Here is a 14,870-nt window from a genome sequence, read left to right as displayed (position 1 = left end):
ACTATACCTACCCCTAAATCATTGATTGTTGCATTATCTGTTATTGGCAATGCAATTAACCGTTTAGTAAAACAGCGACGCGTGCAATAGCAGGCTTGGTGCGCCACGGGTACCTTGTATAAAGGCCGCACGGGCAATGACTGTTCGCAGGCATAGACTATACGGAACGATAGAGAGGAAGAGAGTGAAACGTAGAGAGGCCAACGCCGGGCCTATCTGGAGAGAACGAATTGATTTGTTGTACATGAGCGCCCTCGAATCCCGATTCCCAAATCCCGAAACCGGCGGCGCTCCGCTCCGCTCTTTGCCAGGATTAAACGCGCCGCGAGTTCCGTGAACGCCGTGCGGCACCGCTGCTGGACTGTGCTCCGCTATATTCAACCGTGCCGGGTCCGCACAGCCTCCCTACGAAGCGATCTGGACTCTCCTGCGTTATTCCGCCTATATGGTCAGGTGCAATTACAATCAGGTTAATAATTGTTAGGCGGGCAACACGGGGTGTCAAGGGATGAAACCGTGGGTGAGGAGGGAGGTTGGTGGGGGAAGAAGAGAGGGAGAGAGAGAATGCACGGTTCGTTAGCCATTGCCCAATATTACCGGGACTGGGGATGAACTTTGCTGTTTCTGCACCCGTGTGCATTCGGGACGACCTGATGCACCACGAAACCCGGCTAGAAAAACTGTGGATCAATTCTTTTGCTTTGCCCTGGGCTTTAGGGAAATCGAAAGAATCGGAACGGCCGCTCGGATGCGTTGCAATTATCGCAATTCGCTTCCGCCTGCTGTTATGTTTTCTGCTGGACTTAAAAAGTGCATTAGCCCGGGGTCCAAGGTTGTTATCCCGGCCCTGTATACGATAATGGGGAAGGCGTCCGCGGTATACTCTTAATAAGAGTGGAAGCTCGTGCTCTAATTATCGCCTAATAACGCCTTAAGGCCAATAAGATGCCTTCTAATGGAACGTTAACGGCATCGGACCAATTATCCTTGCGCGGACTGGTGCGTATTAAAATCCATAAAGGACCAAGGTTGTTAAGCTAATGTTACCCCCTTACACCGGTAGCAATGGTCTTCTTCGTTTGGATACATAGTTACCATTAGATTTGGTTTATCTGAGCATAATCACTGTAGATTTCGTATTGGGTAAAGGAATTTTTTTTTAATTTAGACACTTCAGATTCAACTGGGAATCAGTCACGATTGAAATTTTTTTTTTAAATTTGAAGACATCCGAATTTTCACGAAGTTAGAATGGTACTTGAAATTCTCGGATTTTTAAAATGACCGAACAACATTCGCATGAATATGGAGGAGTGTTCTAATGCCTGTAGGGCTTCTCAGCCACCTTCCAGCTTCACCTTGAGCTCCATCTACAATCCCCCTCTCCCACACCCCCTACCTACTACCGACAAGCCACCCCGAAGAGCCCAAGGCTTCTTGTCGAGGCTTTCGGCATAAGTCCTCGTTATGATTCAACGCTTTAAGCTGGTCTTGGCTGCTCGTGTTTCCCCTGCTAATTCCTCGCAAGTTGCGTTGTCTATTTCCTAGCAGGTCGGAGTAACGCATGAGGACATAACACAGCAATTAGACACGTGTAATATGTACAGTCTATGAAAAAAAAGTCCGTTTAAAGAATTCTTCCTGTACAACGTAGTGTATAGTTTCATCCGTTTATAACGCATTGATATTACGTACGCGTTACAGCAATGAAATTCGTGGAGATATAAAATGAGAAAATAATAGCAGAAAGATTATTGGTTACCAAAAATGAGGCTAAACAGAAGCAAAAGGGGTAGGCGTCGAGCACGTGTAGGCTGCCAATGCTCGCATAAGGTATGGCCGAGTTACAAAGGTACGGTTAAGCTACAAGGGCATCATTAGCTGAAGCAATCTTGGTTTTACTTCGATATCTGAAAAGGAAGGTGCTCGCGATTCGTACGCAGGATCGACCAGTTGGCAGTAGGATCACCGGCAGCAGGGGTATCCATTAGGGACAGAAGTATTCGCGCAGGAGATATATCGACGTCGCCCAAGAGAATTTATAGTGACAGCGGCGCTTGAAGGGATTGTAAATCCCCGTTTGAGGATCGCTGATACCAAGTTTTATGTGGGACATTAGTTGGGTGGGGCGTGGTTGAATGGTGCAGAGTCGAGAATAGCGCTAGAGTTGCCCGAGTGCAATAAATTAGCCCGAAATGAAAGACAAATCGCCTCGGAGCTGTCCGCCCGCCGACGTGATAGAAGCGCGGACCTGGGCTGATGCCGGCTGCCGACCGGTCCCAAGGGTGAGAAAGGAGACCGAACCTCGTCAGCCTCCATTCGCTCTTCCCTGCCATTCGATTCTCTTTCCCATATTCTCATTCTCGACATTAAAACCTTCTTCTTCGCTTCCTTTCATCCGAGTCCTTGGTTATCTCGCTCCCGGTCGCTTCGCTTGCTCCACTCACGGATCAGCTGTCCTTGTCAAGACTGGTCCTGCCTCTTAGATCTTCGTATCCTCTTGTTACGTCCTTCCTTTGTCCCTTCTCTTTCCTTCCACGACGCCGTTTCTCTTGGAACTAATACTTCAATGTCTGCCCAGGAACACGGGCACCTTGACGGACGTCTGTCGTGCCACCAGGGACCATTGCTCAGCCGCACGTTCACTTCCCGGAAACGTAAACTTTCTTTTTACATGGATGCCATGAAAACTTGCCACTCCGACTGTCTTGCTTGAAAAGTCAGAGCCTTCCTGCCGATGGATGACAGGGTCATAAGATCTGTAAGTGATTATAGGTTATGTTACAGTTGACGTGGCTCATAGACTAGATAGCGCTGGGTCCCTTGGTTTATTCCTCATCCGAGATGGAAGGGATCGATTCCGAGTTCAAGCATAAGACGAGGAGCAACTATACCTTGGCTGATTCCTATGGAATTAACGACAAAGGCCTTTCGCTAAGGAGCACTCGCAAACGCAAGCCCTCTGGCGTCCAGGCTTAGCAAGGTACCTGACGTCTCGTCTACAAAGCTTAGACACGTCAATTAATTAGCACTGTACTGCTTCAGGTACGTTCACGGCGGCTGTGCGTCTTTCTCCAAGGAGTCAAGTTTCCGTAACTCCTACTGCAAGCTAACCTCAAGCGATGAAGAACCTTTCGGGCTCCGAGGGTTGGGATCCTGATTGAATCCGAACGACAAAGGGAACCCAAGATCTGCTCGTCTTGAACTTGCTGATCGTCATCTCCGGGTAGAAGGTCAGTTACTATCCTTCGATGACCTCGATATGGTTAACAGGGCCACGTGGTCAGAATCGACATCAAAACTAAAAAAAGAGAAAAGGACTAACGGTCCAAGAAAACGAATATCTACCTTACCTATCTACCCCCTGTATCGGCTTCCTATGAAATTATAGATAGAGGTTGGCTTGCGAGACATCCCTGAAGAGGGTGGTCGACTGCCTATAGGCCTTTGGCATAGAAACGGGTACTACAGAGGGTGGTAGTAGCCAAGCAAAGCCCACTGAACGGACGACGATAGATCAGAGTCTCTTCTGGGATTGGCGGAACGCTCAGGGATGGTTATCGTTCTGCAATACAATCAGCAAAGTTTCTGCAGCGGCGTGCGATAAAGCTTTATGTATATTACTCGTTCAACTAATGATAGTGCTGGTACGTGAGCCTTTCGTCAAAGACCCTTCTTGCGTCCCAGTGAGATAGCCAGGTCTTGGATACGAACCTGCCCTGATGCTTTCTTGGGAAAGAGTGTCCCGTCATAATGACTTGCGGAAAATATCACTTCAGTTTTGACGTTCGCCGCTTGTGGTTTTTGTCTTCTTTATTTTCAAGGAGCCACGACGAAAGCGGGTAACGGTGCGACGTAAACTTATGGCCGGTACTCAATTGTTCTGCTTACGGCGACTGGCTGCGAATTGAATACCTGGAAAACAAAGCGGACGGCGCTAATTTTGCAAAAAGGTTTCCTAGCTGGAAAATAACTCATGCCTAGGCGGCACTGTTGGCGAGTGTCTGTGGCAAAATGAACGTTTTAATTCCCCTCCATAAAAGCCAACGACAAATCAAACTTTGACATGATTAACTGGCGGACATAAATATCGGTATCAATGCACGTGCACGCAATGACGCGTCGCGCTGCGTCCAGTCTCACTCCCTTTGTCTCTCTCTCTCTCTCTATTTACCTCTCGCTTTATGTAGATATGTATATGCCTATAGTATAAGTATATATATATAAATAATGCTCACCTAAACCCAGATGTTTCAATATTATATACTACAAATTAACGTATGACTGTAATCTCCATACAGGTTGAAGTCGATTTTTGAAATTTAAAAATTCGAATTTATATTCAAATATTCATTGATTATTAATCTTCTTTAAGTGTTGTATATTGTATTGTCTGATTTAGTTGAATTGATATGATTTATTAATTAAGATCTTCACTTGATTATTTATTGATGTCTTATAACGAGCTGAAAGTCACTTGTAATAAGAATGGGTGATGAAAGTGAAAAGTTTTTAAAATCGCGCACCCTCCTGCCATCTAGCGGGTTCAGGTTCAAGCTCTTGAACAAGAATGATACGAAAACCAAACCAACTCACCTACCACGAATACGAAATCGTGATCCTTGTCTCACCAGAGATTTATGATCAGGATCAAAGATCGTATTCTGAGGATACTTAATCCTGTTCAACAATATCGATCCGTCTCGATCCAATAACTGCGTATTTATCTAGGAAGAAAATAAATATTTAAAAAAATTATCCCTTCGAATTTATTACCTTATATAACAAACTAAATGAAAAAATCAATATCAATGAAATTCATGGCATATGACATGGTTGTAATCGCATGGAGTTTGACTAATTCGAATATATGTATTATTCGTGATAGTAATTTTTGACACGAAGTAACAATTACCTATCCATTTCTTTTTGATAGAACTATTTTAATTGTGCATAGAGAGTCAGCACGGCGATCCCGGGATTTAAGACAATTCATTTCCAGCAACTTAAAAGTTTCTGGTGCACCTAAGAAACTGGGTTAGTGCAACAGGTGGGTACTAAAGTAAGTATACGCATATTACGGTCACTCCTTAGGTACAAATTGTTCACGCACTTGAACGTTACACACCTGAGGATGAACCTGATAGTGTTATCGAGGTTTTACCAACTGGTTCAGATAGTAGAACAGATTGAGGTTGAAACTGCATCGTAAAAATATTCAATGATAATTTATCGAAGACACGCACTTTGGTTACTTTTGCTCTTATACCATAGTAGCAAAAGTGAAGTTAGGTTAAATCAGGTTGTGCTAGGAAAATCGCTCACGACGTACCAGTAGCTTTCCCGAAATACGGCGACGCCGGGTTAGAACAGTTGGAAACATAAATTAACCACAAAAGGCATTATCAACCTATATTGCCATAATTTATGGCTACTAATTAAAGGGTTTAAGGAGGATCTCGGGGCTGATTTGCGCGCCGCCCGAGTGGAGTGAGCAAAGTTTAAACGACAAGGGCTCATTAAGATATGAACCGAACTAACGGCTTGAGAGCGCCGTCGAGCGTCGTTGTCGCCATCTTCCTTGTAAAAAATTAAACTACGTCGCAGCATCTCGCCACTCGGGAAGTCACCATGTTGAATGTAAGTCATAAAGTGGATTATGAGTACCGAATTGTTACGCCCGAGGAAAAAGCATTTTTGTCGTTCTTGATGCGAATAGCAAAAGAATTGTACAGTGGCGCCACCCGCGGCAGCTGTCGGTAACTAAACGCCTAAATATTCAATGAAAACGATGAACTTCCTCATTTCCTCGTAGTACACCGTCATTAACAAGTACTTAGGAAACATCGTCGTGGCGAAGCGGAGTAGAACGCGCCGTGCTCGCACCTGCGTGCACCATTAAACGCACTATTAAATATTACCGCAAAGTTTTATGGCGCCGTAATACGCTCGACGACTTCTAACTCAGATGCCGAGCTACCGAAAAGATATTTCGCCATTTTCAAAGCAGAAGATAATAAACAGTCTTTAAAATCTGTTAGGACTTTATTTATCACTCCCGGTTTTTTTTTTAGAATTATAACAGGGTGGCAAGCATCAGCGAATGAATGTCGAAGAGCCCTGAGAAGAAGGAGATGAAACGGACGAAATGAATGAGGTGGATGAAGTGGATGGTAGCTGCGGGCGTGAAATGAAAGGATAATCAAACGAGATCGCGACGGCATCAGATAGGTATTGTCATTTCCCTTATACAGGCGATAGAGGGTAGCATCCCCGTAGAGCTACCCCTCTCGTTACGCGGACTCTAACGTTCGATAAGCCGTCCCCCAGGGTCTATACAAAGGCCTAATTACCCATAAATTTTCTGATTTATAGCGGTCTAGAAATGTAAATATGAAATATGAAAATGAGGATGGGAGTAATAAAAGTGATGTACGAGGCTCCGTAGGGTCGTTCATGAAGGCGTCCATCATTGGTGTGACAGGCTTCTTTGTCTGGTGGCGGCGGCCGAGAGCCATTTCGCTCTTCTCACTCGACACGACACGACGCGACCGTCGTCGTCGTCGTCGTCGTCGTCGTCGTTCATTCGTTCGTTCGTTCGCAGTCGTCTCGATTCTCATGTGAACCGACCCTCCTATCCCGCAGACGCATTTTGTGATCTATGGTACTGACTTGGTTTTACGAAAAGCCACGACTGCCGACGCCAACGCCGTCGCTGTCTCCGACGTTTTCGTACTCGCTAGAATTTCTTTCCTGTTCCCCTTTTACCCTTTCTGGTTCTTCTCTAGCTGGTACCGTATTGCAACTTATTTTTTTTTTTTGGTAGCTACGAAAAGTCTAACGTCATTTTAAATGTCTTTATTTGACTGTACCCGCATATGTACATTGTATCGTTGAAAAAGTAACGTACTAAAAATCGTAATATTTTAATTATAATTAAGGTTTGGTTACAAACGGTTCACTTTCCACCATGCCGAAACTTCGCGAATCCATATATTCCGACATTACTACCTGAACTATGGTGTAAGTTGTATTTGGACGTAAAGGCTGATTTCGAATAAATCCGTACAGACCAAGGGACTCCTCGCCATTTCCAATAGTAATTATTAGAGTGTCATCTAGTTCTTCCTAAACAATAAAAAATTATTGAACAAGTACCTGCTGCCATGATTCTGTCATATTAAAAATTGTACATACATCATTCAACGTCATCGCTACGAAGCCCTTCCTGTTTACTGCATCCTTCACTTCCGTCAATATTGGATCACTGTCATCATCGTGATGATCATAAGCTCCGGATCCACAGACCATTACAAAGTATACCCTAGAAAAAGAATCATCACATTTTTAAAATAATTAAAATCCCACTGACTCACAAGTTCTTTTATTTACCAGATTGGGCCGCCGTTGAAGTCCGATGCTGGCGTCAGGACGACTTCCGCCGTAACATTCGTTATAGTGTCCATAATTATATGGGGTGGTGTCTCCTGCAATTCCGGTACTCCAGGCCGCGTGTAAATTGTCATCGAAATTGGCTCACTTGGTACGTATGTCACTGCTACCAAAGTGATAAAATATTCCGAAGCCGGTTTCAATCCTTTTATGTGAGCAGCATAGGTTGCATTCTCACGAAGTACCTGAACGTCCGCTGACATGCTGGTGTCGCAGCACATTTCGGAATTGTACGAATCTACGTGATCCGTTAGAATTCGGAAAGACCTTAGAATTCCATTGGACATGTTCGGATGACCCCATTCAATCACGAAACTCCTATCCGTCTTCCTTACCAACCTTATGAATGACGGTGGGTCAGGAACTGTCAAATAATTATACAATATTAAAAAAAAAATAATTTCATAATTCTTTAGACACTGTATAACCTACTTCCTTCTTCAGTTTTCACTGTGACATTCGCCGGCAGTCCTTCCTCTCCCACGACGCTACTAAATGGTCGCACCTGGAAATCAAATATTATCTTACCTTTGTTCTTTACATATTAAAGGGAAGTCATTGAATCGTTCAACATTTACTGATATGTTATACGCAGTGTTTGCTTTCAGTCCTGTTATCTCGTAACACATGTGATTAATCCAAGCTAGACAATTCATGACTTTTGCACGTTGATTAATGACTTGTTGACCAGCGGCGGTGATACGAATGTTTACGAAATCGATGGGACCATGAAGATATCTGGTGGGACGCCATCTCAGTCCAATCAATGTATTTCCGTGTTTGTATGCAATCAGTTCCTTCACAGCATCCGGTACTGTCACACGATTTATAAAATCACTAATAATCATATTAAATGTGTATTTGCTTATTAAAAATCGTACCTTCCGGTCTCGTCCAGACACTAAAATTGAATGCTCGAATTTCTTGCCAAGGTGTAATGTCTGTTTGATTATTAACAATTGCTACCACTACCTTAAAACCCGTAAAGCTCGTTAATCCCGTGAAGTTAGCCCAGGTATCCTTTGTGAAAGTGGTAGAAGTCAATGACTCGTCAGACCATGTTAATGACTCATCATCGTCCCTAAATATATTATGCCGATAACCTATTATTGGTCCATGTTGTTTCGCGCATTCCAAAGGCGGTAACCACCATACAGCGAGCCACGTACTTCCGCTTTGCGGAGGACGTTCGGGATCTGGCCTTGGTCCCACTTGCGGAGCTAGGATTAACAGTACCACAATATACATTAACAGTCAGTATATATAAAATAATATTAAAAATGGCTAGCTTACGAGAAGTCAAAGTTTTTATGGATAAAGATGCAAAATTTCCCACTTCTCCAGTAAATGCAGCAACTTTAATCTCGTATTTAGCATAGGGTGTCAGATCGGACAATAGAACCCTGGTGTCATTGATCTCGATAGTTCCGTTATTTGAACAATTATAAAAAAAGTCACGACAAGCAAGCAGACGTACACACTGTAATTTATGATAATGAAATTACTGTCATCAAATATTTATAACTTTTACTATCTTACCATGAACACAACAATGAAGTGTTTCACAGCATCGAATGATACTCCTTTGGGATAGGACCAGATCAATGTAACAGTACTTGAAGTTATATCCACGGCTTGTAAATCTCTTACAATAGGTGAAACTGTATAATATCCAAGATTATTCAATCGATATCTTGTTAATATAATTGATCGATTAATAATAGCATACCGGTTCCTCGTGTTCTCACAGGAATTTCAAGTTTGTAATTTGAATTATAAAGTCCATCGGTTACAACTTGTTCAACCTGAACTACATAATTAGTGTAGGGTCGTAACGATGTGAAATTAACTGGAGGATGCGTGACGTTCCCTTCGGCAACCAGTATCGCATCATCAGGTTGTTCCTTCATAAAGAGCCAATAATGATAGTACAATGGAAACCCATGCAGAAGTTTACAATCAGCTACAGGATTCCAGGTCACTTCAATGGTGCTGGCGGTTCGAGAAAGTATTGGATGTTCGGCAGGTGCTGGCGCTGCTTCAGGTGCTATTTTTAAAAATAACGATTTAAAATTTGGTAAAAATAAAAATCTCTAATTTACATATATTTCACCTGCAAACGACGTTGCTGCTATTATCCTAGACCATGGACCCATCTCCACTATGACCGCAGCCACTTTGATGCTGTATTGAGCATGAGGATAAAGTCCTGACAAATTCAAGTTCAGGTGTGACGTCTGTAACTTGTTTTTGGAATCTTGACAAGTTAACTCAGGACATGCCAAGTACCTTAGACACTATTAAAAAATATGATATTAATAATAATCAAATCAGTAAGACGAATTATTTAAATAAATTAAACTGACCTCGTACTCTACAATGTAGTTCTTAATTTTACCGGTAGTGACTCTGGGTTCGCGCCATTCAACTTGAAGCTCCGTTGGACTTATTTGTCTTGTAGTTAATCGAGTTACTCGCGATGGCGCTTTAACATGGAAAATAACTACGTAAAATTGATGATCAATCATAAACATTGTGCTTTGGATACAGGAATTAATTACCTCCTTGAACCGTTCGCACTACAGCTGGTTCGGATACGATCGACGACCCGCGAGATGTCACTGCTTGCACCTGCACTGAATATTTGAAAAATGGACTCCTATCTGGCACTGTAATACTGTTTTCAGTTGTGATATTGTAGAGATAACGTCGCCATCCTTCGCGAAGATAGACACGATAGTGTATCAATTCACAAGCAGTATAGTCATTGGGGTCATACTGGATGGTTAAAAATGCATTAATTTTATTGCATTAATATTACTCATTAACGAACAGATCATAACGTAACATTGAATTAGTAAATATCTACCTCCCACTCCACTTCAAACTCGTATCGCTTCTTCCAGGTAGCTTTGACGTCATACACCGGGTTCACGGGAACTACAATTATCGATTTTTCATTACACGAATATTCGATTGATCATTCATCGTTACCAACCTTGACAAGTTGTAGTGACCATGGCGTAAGGTACGAGGGTGTCGTTACTAAAGAAATTACCGTCGCGATCTATAAGAATTATTCTTAATAAATAATTGACACCTGGACGTAAATCTTCAGCCACGCCGGATATACGGTGTACCGGATGTTCAGGTAACAGTACAGGAATCCTTGATTTCCAAATTGTCGACTTGACTTCCTAATAAAAATATCCTCGATGACTTGATATAAAGGTATGAAAAAAGTTACACACAGTACGTACCTTTAATTGGACTTGATAAAATCTTGGTTTACCAGATCCGGCCATATTGCTATCACCCGCCTCAAAGGTGAACGTTACTCTGGTGGCGCCGATGTCGCTTATAGTGGGTGGTTGCAGTAAATAGGTATAGGCTGTTATTAATAATTTCAATAAAAATAATGCCAATGAAACATACTATCTTCATCTTCGATTAATGACACTTACTCAGATTACAGAGTGGTGGATAATGTCCTGAGGTGCAACCCTCGGGACAGACGCCCGTGAAGATGTCGCAATAAAATTCGTCGCAACTGCCGCACGCGAACGCGCAGTTAGGACCGTACCAGCCAGGTGCACATTCTGCCAATAAGAAAGAAATTATAGGCTTTTGCTTTTGGTACACCTGAGTGTAACACGTATATACATACCAAGATCGCACCCTGTTCCTGTGTATCCTGTTGCGCAATTGCAGCCTACTATCGGTGCACACAATACTAAGCCAGTGCATCCATCTTTACGACCTGAACATTGTCCCAGGCAATCACGGCCAAATGCATTTTCGCCGCATCCTTTTCGTACGTATTTTATTTAATATATTTATTTAGTTAGGTAACGTTGGTACTTCCGACATACCTTCTTCGCAGGTTTCACCTATGAACCCTGGTGGGCATGTGCACTGACCAGTCAACGCGTCACATTGTCCGCCGTGGAAACAGCTGCGACAGGATTTTGATAATCCTAAAAAAATGTGGTCTTGATTTTTTGACTATATTGACAATTACTATTACTTCAATTAAGTACGTTCTGTAATTACTTTTCTGTTCTCCATATGTCGGTACGTTACATACGAATGGTTGGTTGCGATCAAGATGTACCTGGATTACGGCTATCTCCTCGTTATCTGAAATTATTGGTAACTCGTTAGTGATAAGCGAGTGTATTAATTATCTTTAAGAAGAAAAATAGGCGCTTCTTTTGCTGCGATAAATTGAAAATGTTTCTTTTTTCTTATACTGTAATTTGTACCATCAGGATTGCATCCCATTAGGCCGTGTATGGAGACCACTGCAAATGGATTCCCCTTTAGACCTTCTATCAAGATCTGAAGATCCTGATTAACATTCTCATCTGATAAATCCAATACGAGTCGTTGGAGTAGCCATTGTTTCTATCAAATGAATATAATCAACAAATTTTTTTAATTAGACCACATGTTTTCCCTTCGTTATTTAATAACGTACATTCTCCCAGGTGGCGCTGATTATCTGACCCATAGTCTTAACGGAGCCATTGCTAAGATGTACAGAAACTTTAATCCTTGAACCTGGCGTGGAATCCAAATAAGCAAAAAAAGATACGCAGATGCTTGGTGCATCGCTGCTCGCTAAAATTGGACTTTTCAAGATACCACTAACTCCTACAAGCGACCATACGCGATTATCTGCAAAGATAATTCCTCCAGCATTCTTCCTCATCTAGCTAATAATTTATCTCAATTTATATTACCAAGAAGCAAGGTCCAATCTCGTTCGATTTCTGAAGTACTGACTGCAATGTACTTAACTCTCAATGGATTGGAATCCACTTGGCTGAAGAGTAGAGTGCTTGAAACATTTCGAAAAAGTTGAATTTTCCCGCCACTCACATCCATCTTGAACATGACATTCTCCTCAGCCAACCATCTCTGAAATGTTGAAATTCCCCAAGATATTCATAAAGTCCCCTAATAAATCCTTTCTAGAAGTTTCTGACGACTTACTATGTAGACATTGCCAATACTGTGACATCTTCTTATTCCTATTCCTAGTCCCAGATCCACTTCATGGGTATATAAACGTCCTCGACCACACTTCAAAATACTACTGGTCTGGTGTGCCAAGTACAACATATTATGAATAATATCGATCACGTACATATCAGCAGTGTTAACGTCAGCTTCGTTCATAAGGAAAACACGAGCCATGCCACGAGTTGAAGTTCTGAGAGTGAAGTTGAAGCGGGGCCAGAAAAGTGGTGTCAGCTGTGACATAAGTACACCGTTCGTATGAACGTGTACAGTCTCTGAAAGTATGCATGCCAATGGAGAGAAAAGGGCTAAGTAAAGGTTACCATAAGAAGGTAAGAAAAACATAGGGACATTTTCTTTACCATACTGCAATCTTAATGGCGGCAAATTCAAATCTATTCCACCAGTGATTTCCCAACCTTGCGAAGTCCATGGACAGTTTGGCCTTAAACCGATCTGACAACTAGGTACCACCAAGCCTACTTCTGGTTCTGAAAAATAACGCAATATAGCAATGGGTACGTACAGTTTATAAAAATGGCTCAGTGATAAAATGACTATGAACTTTACCGAATGTGGTACCGTTTGGTGCAATAAACGGCAAACCCAGTGCATCGGTCCTGGAGTGGCACTCGACGCTAGTGTAATTGAACGGGAACTCACTTCTGCCACGGTAGATCGTCGTAACGTCCAAACTTCCGCATATCCGGGAGTACTCTGCACCGATAGATAGCGCAATTACGTTAAAATGCATTATCATCCGATGGTAGCTGCACGCGACGAAGAAGAAGGAGAAAGATTAAAAGAACGAAGAGCGGAACGAGGTGCTTTGAAAAATCGAGAAATCGTCACTGTGCAGTCGAATTAATGTTTTTATTGTACCAATCCAGAACACGAGCAGGAGAAATGCAATGGCGGACGGTGGTAGAAGCGGAAACATTTTCGAATTACTGAGAGTCGCTACCAAGTTGCTTCGTACTTTATAAGTTCTTGGTGGATTCGATACGCCTGTTTAATAAATATATTTTCAACGGATCGTCAAATAATACTTTTGTATTCGTGATGGTATCGTTATACACCATTGTATTTTAATCCGTCAACAAACCTACCCATATATCGATTGCTATCTACCTGTCCTATAATTAGTCACGTGTTCACTTTGCTAATGATACCATTGTGTAATGTCTGTCGTCTGAAATTATCTGAACATTCTATATGCTTCATCTTGCAGTGGAAGAACCTCGTATGCCTTTATATTGTATTATGTAAGGATGCCATTGTAATATTCAAATAAATATTATCAACTAATTAGTACAAATGCAGTAAACGAGGCCTAGGTCGTGGGAGAATAATCGTAGAAGTTATAATTATAATTGTTTAGGACAAAATAAAATGTAGCAGCTAATAAATGAAATACTTACATGTATTTAAATAAATGCTTATTTTTTCATGTCCAATTGTTTATAACCATTTAGAATACTTATATGATTATGACGTTTTTTGGCTAGTGCTGCCATCGATGGTTAGACAAATAACTATCTGGACATGTGTTGAACATTGACTGTGATTGATAATGTACCTATGTAACTTCATGTAGCGTAAACTACATTACCAGCAATTGATTTATTATCTACCTATGGTTTTTTGTTTTGCGATCTATACGACGAAAGGGTATATTTGGAAGGTTTTAAGGACATTCCGGACCTCTCGTTACCATGCGAATAAAATGTAACTGAAACTGGTAACTCTGGTCACCGTCGGGTACTCTCCTCTGCCGGGCAATTCGGTATAACATATTCGTTCGTGATCACGTTCAGCTTGGCTACGACGGGATATGCGTTATTGACGGAAGCGACGATCACAAAATCCTACTTCCGGACTCGCCGATCCGATTTAGCGCTATGTTTTTGGTATCGCCTAAAACCGTAGCGTTGTAAATCTCCCTTCTCATCTCTGCCGGTAGATAACAGGATTTCTACATAGAATCTTCCCCAATGCGGAGTTAAGCGCACATTCTGCAAGGATTACAATCACTTTGATAAGACTTTCGCAATAATTCGAAACTGAAAAAATAATCCGACCTGGAAATTTCGATGTGAATTGCAAAAAAGCGAAAAATTTCGAGCCAGATTAATCTTTCAGTTTTAATTTAATTATTGCAAAAATGACGCGACAATAATCGATAATCTTGCAACATATGTGCTAAAGTCCGCTTTGGGGCAGAATCTATTTAAACTCCAAAAAGCACTTACGTGTAAAAAACTACGCCAAGTACATGAGTGCTGTGTATTCCTCTAATAAAAAGTATTGATATCAGATTATTGAGGCCAAGTACATAAGTCACTACATATTTTCCTATTATATGATCTAGCACACTTACGTGTAAAAAACTA

The 14,870-nt window shown here is 41.8% G+C and overlaps 1 protein-coding gene and 2 long non-coding RNA genes across 8 annotated transcripts; 1 reads left to right on the top strand and 2 right to left on the bottom strand.

Moving 5' to 3' along the window:
- Nucleotides 1-1,425: 1,425 nt before the first annotated feature.
- Nucleotides 1,426-5,200, bottom strand: LOC112495056. 3 transcript variants are annotated; one of them, XR_003061224.1, is made up of 6 exons: nt 5,129-5,200; nt 4,597-4,727; nt 3,715-3,915; nt 3,354-3,565; nt 2,895-3,301; nt 1,426-2,759 (listed from the first exon to the last, which is right to left on the bottom strand). It is a non-coding gene; the product is annotated as an uncharacterized LOC112495056 (long non-coding RNA). The 3 variants fall into 3 exon arrangements; XR_003061223.1 differs by having other exon boundaries at nt 1,426-3,301; XR_003061225.1 differs by lacking the exons at nt 4,597-4,727; nt 5,129-5,200 and adding an exon at nt 4,239-4,389 and having other exon boundaries at nt 1,426-3,301.
- Nucleotides 5,201-6,843: 1,643 nt separating this feature from the next.
- On the bottom strand, nt 6,844-13,417 carry LOC107272570. Of its 4 annotated transcripts, none has more exons than XM_015749840.2 (26): nt 13,360-13,417; nt 13,048-13,194; nt 12,840-12,968; nt 12,451-12,752; nt 12,198-12,375; nt 11,933-12,132; nt 11,718-11,859; nt 11,506-11,592; nt 11,325-11,444; nt 11,120-11,260; nt 10,917-11,051; nt 10,713-10,843; nt 10,451-10,649; nt 10,322-10,392; nt 10,014-10,230; nt 9,819-9,937; nt 9,566-9,749; nt 9,182-9,499; nt 8,992-9,113; nt 8,746-8,932; nt 8,334-8,672; nt 8,031-8,266; nt 7,885-7,957; nt 7,393-7,816; nt 7,198-7,324; nt 6,844-7,128 (listed from the first exon to the last, which is right to left on the bottom strand). In XM_015749840.2, exons 1-26 carry the CDS (start codon nt 13,415-13,417, stop codon nt 6,937-6,939), a joined length of 4,578 nt encoding a protein of 1,525 aa, XP_015605326.1. In that variant the 3' UTR covers nt 6,844-6,936. The 4 variants fall into 4 exon arrangements, with proteins under 4 accessions (XP_015605326.1, XP_015605327.1, XP_015605328.1 ...); XM_015749841.2 differs by having other exon boundaries at nt 11,325-11,429; XM_015749842.2 differs by lacking the exons at nt 11,718-11,859; nt 11,933-12,132.
- On the top strand, nt 12,697-13,368 carry LOC107272571. Its single transcript, XR_001538993.2, has 3 exons — nt 12,697-12,809; nt 12,885-12,995; nt 13,155-13,368. It is a non-coding gene; the product is annotated as an uncharacterized LOC107272571 (long non-coding RNA).
- Nucleotides 13,418-14,870: the final 1,453 nt, after the last annotated feature.

Source organism: Cephus cinctus, unplaced genomic scaffold (genome assembly GCF_000341935.2).
Source record: "Cephus cinctus unplaced genomic scaffold, Ccin1 Ccin1_scaffold1184, whole genome shotgun sequence".
NCBI lineage: Eukaryota > Metazoa > Arthropoda > Insecta > Hymenoptera > Cephidae > Cephus > Cephus cinctus.
The sequence above is the reverse complement of the archived record's forward strand: the minus strand, read 5'-3'. Positions and strand labels throughout refer to the sequence as shown.

Coding starts and splice junctions, on each gene's coding strand:
- LOC107272570 (XM_015749840.2), bottom strand. CDS start 13,417: ATGTTTCCGCTTCTACCACCGTCCGCCATTGCATTTCTCCTGCTCGTG. Junction 10,650..10,712: donor TTTATCAAGTCCAATTAAAG/GTACGTACTGTG, acceptor TATTTTTATTAG/GAAGTCAAGTCGACAATTTG. Junction 10,393..10,450: donor GGTCACTACAACTTGTCAAG/GTTGGTAACGAT, acceptor CGATAATTGTAG/TTCCCGTGAACCCGGTGTAT.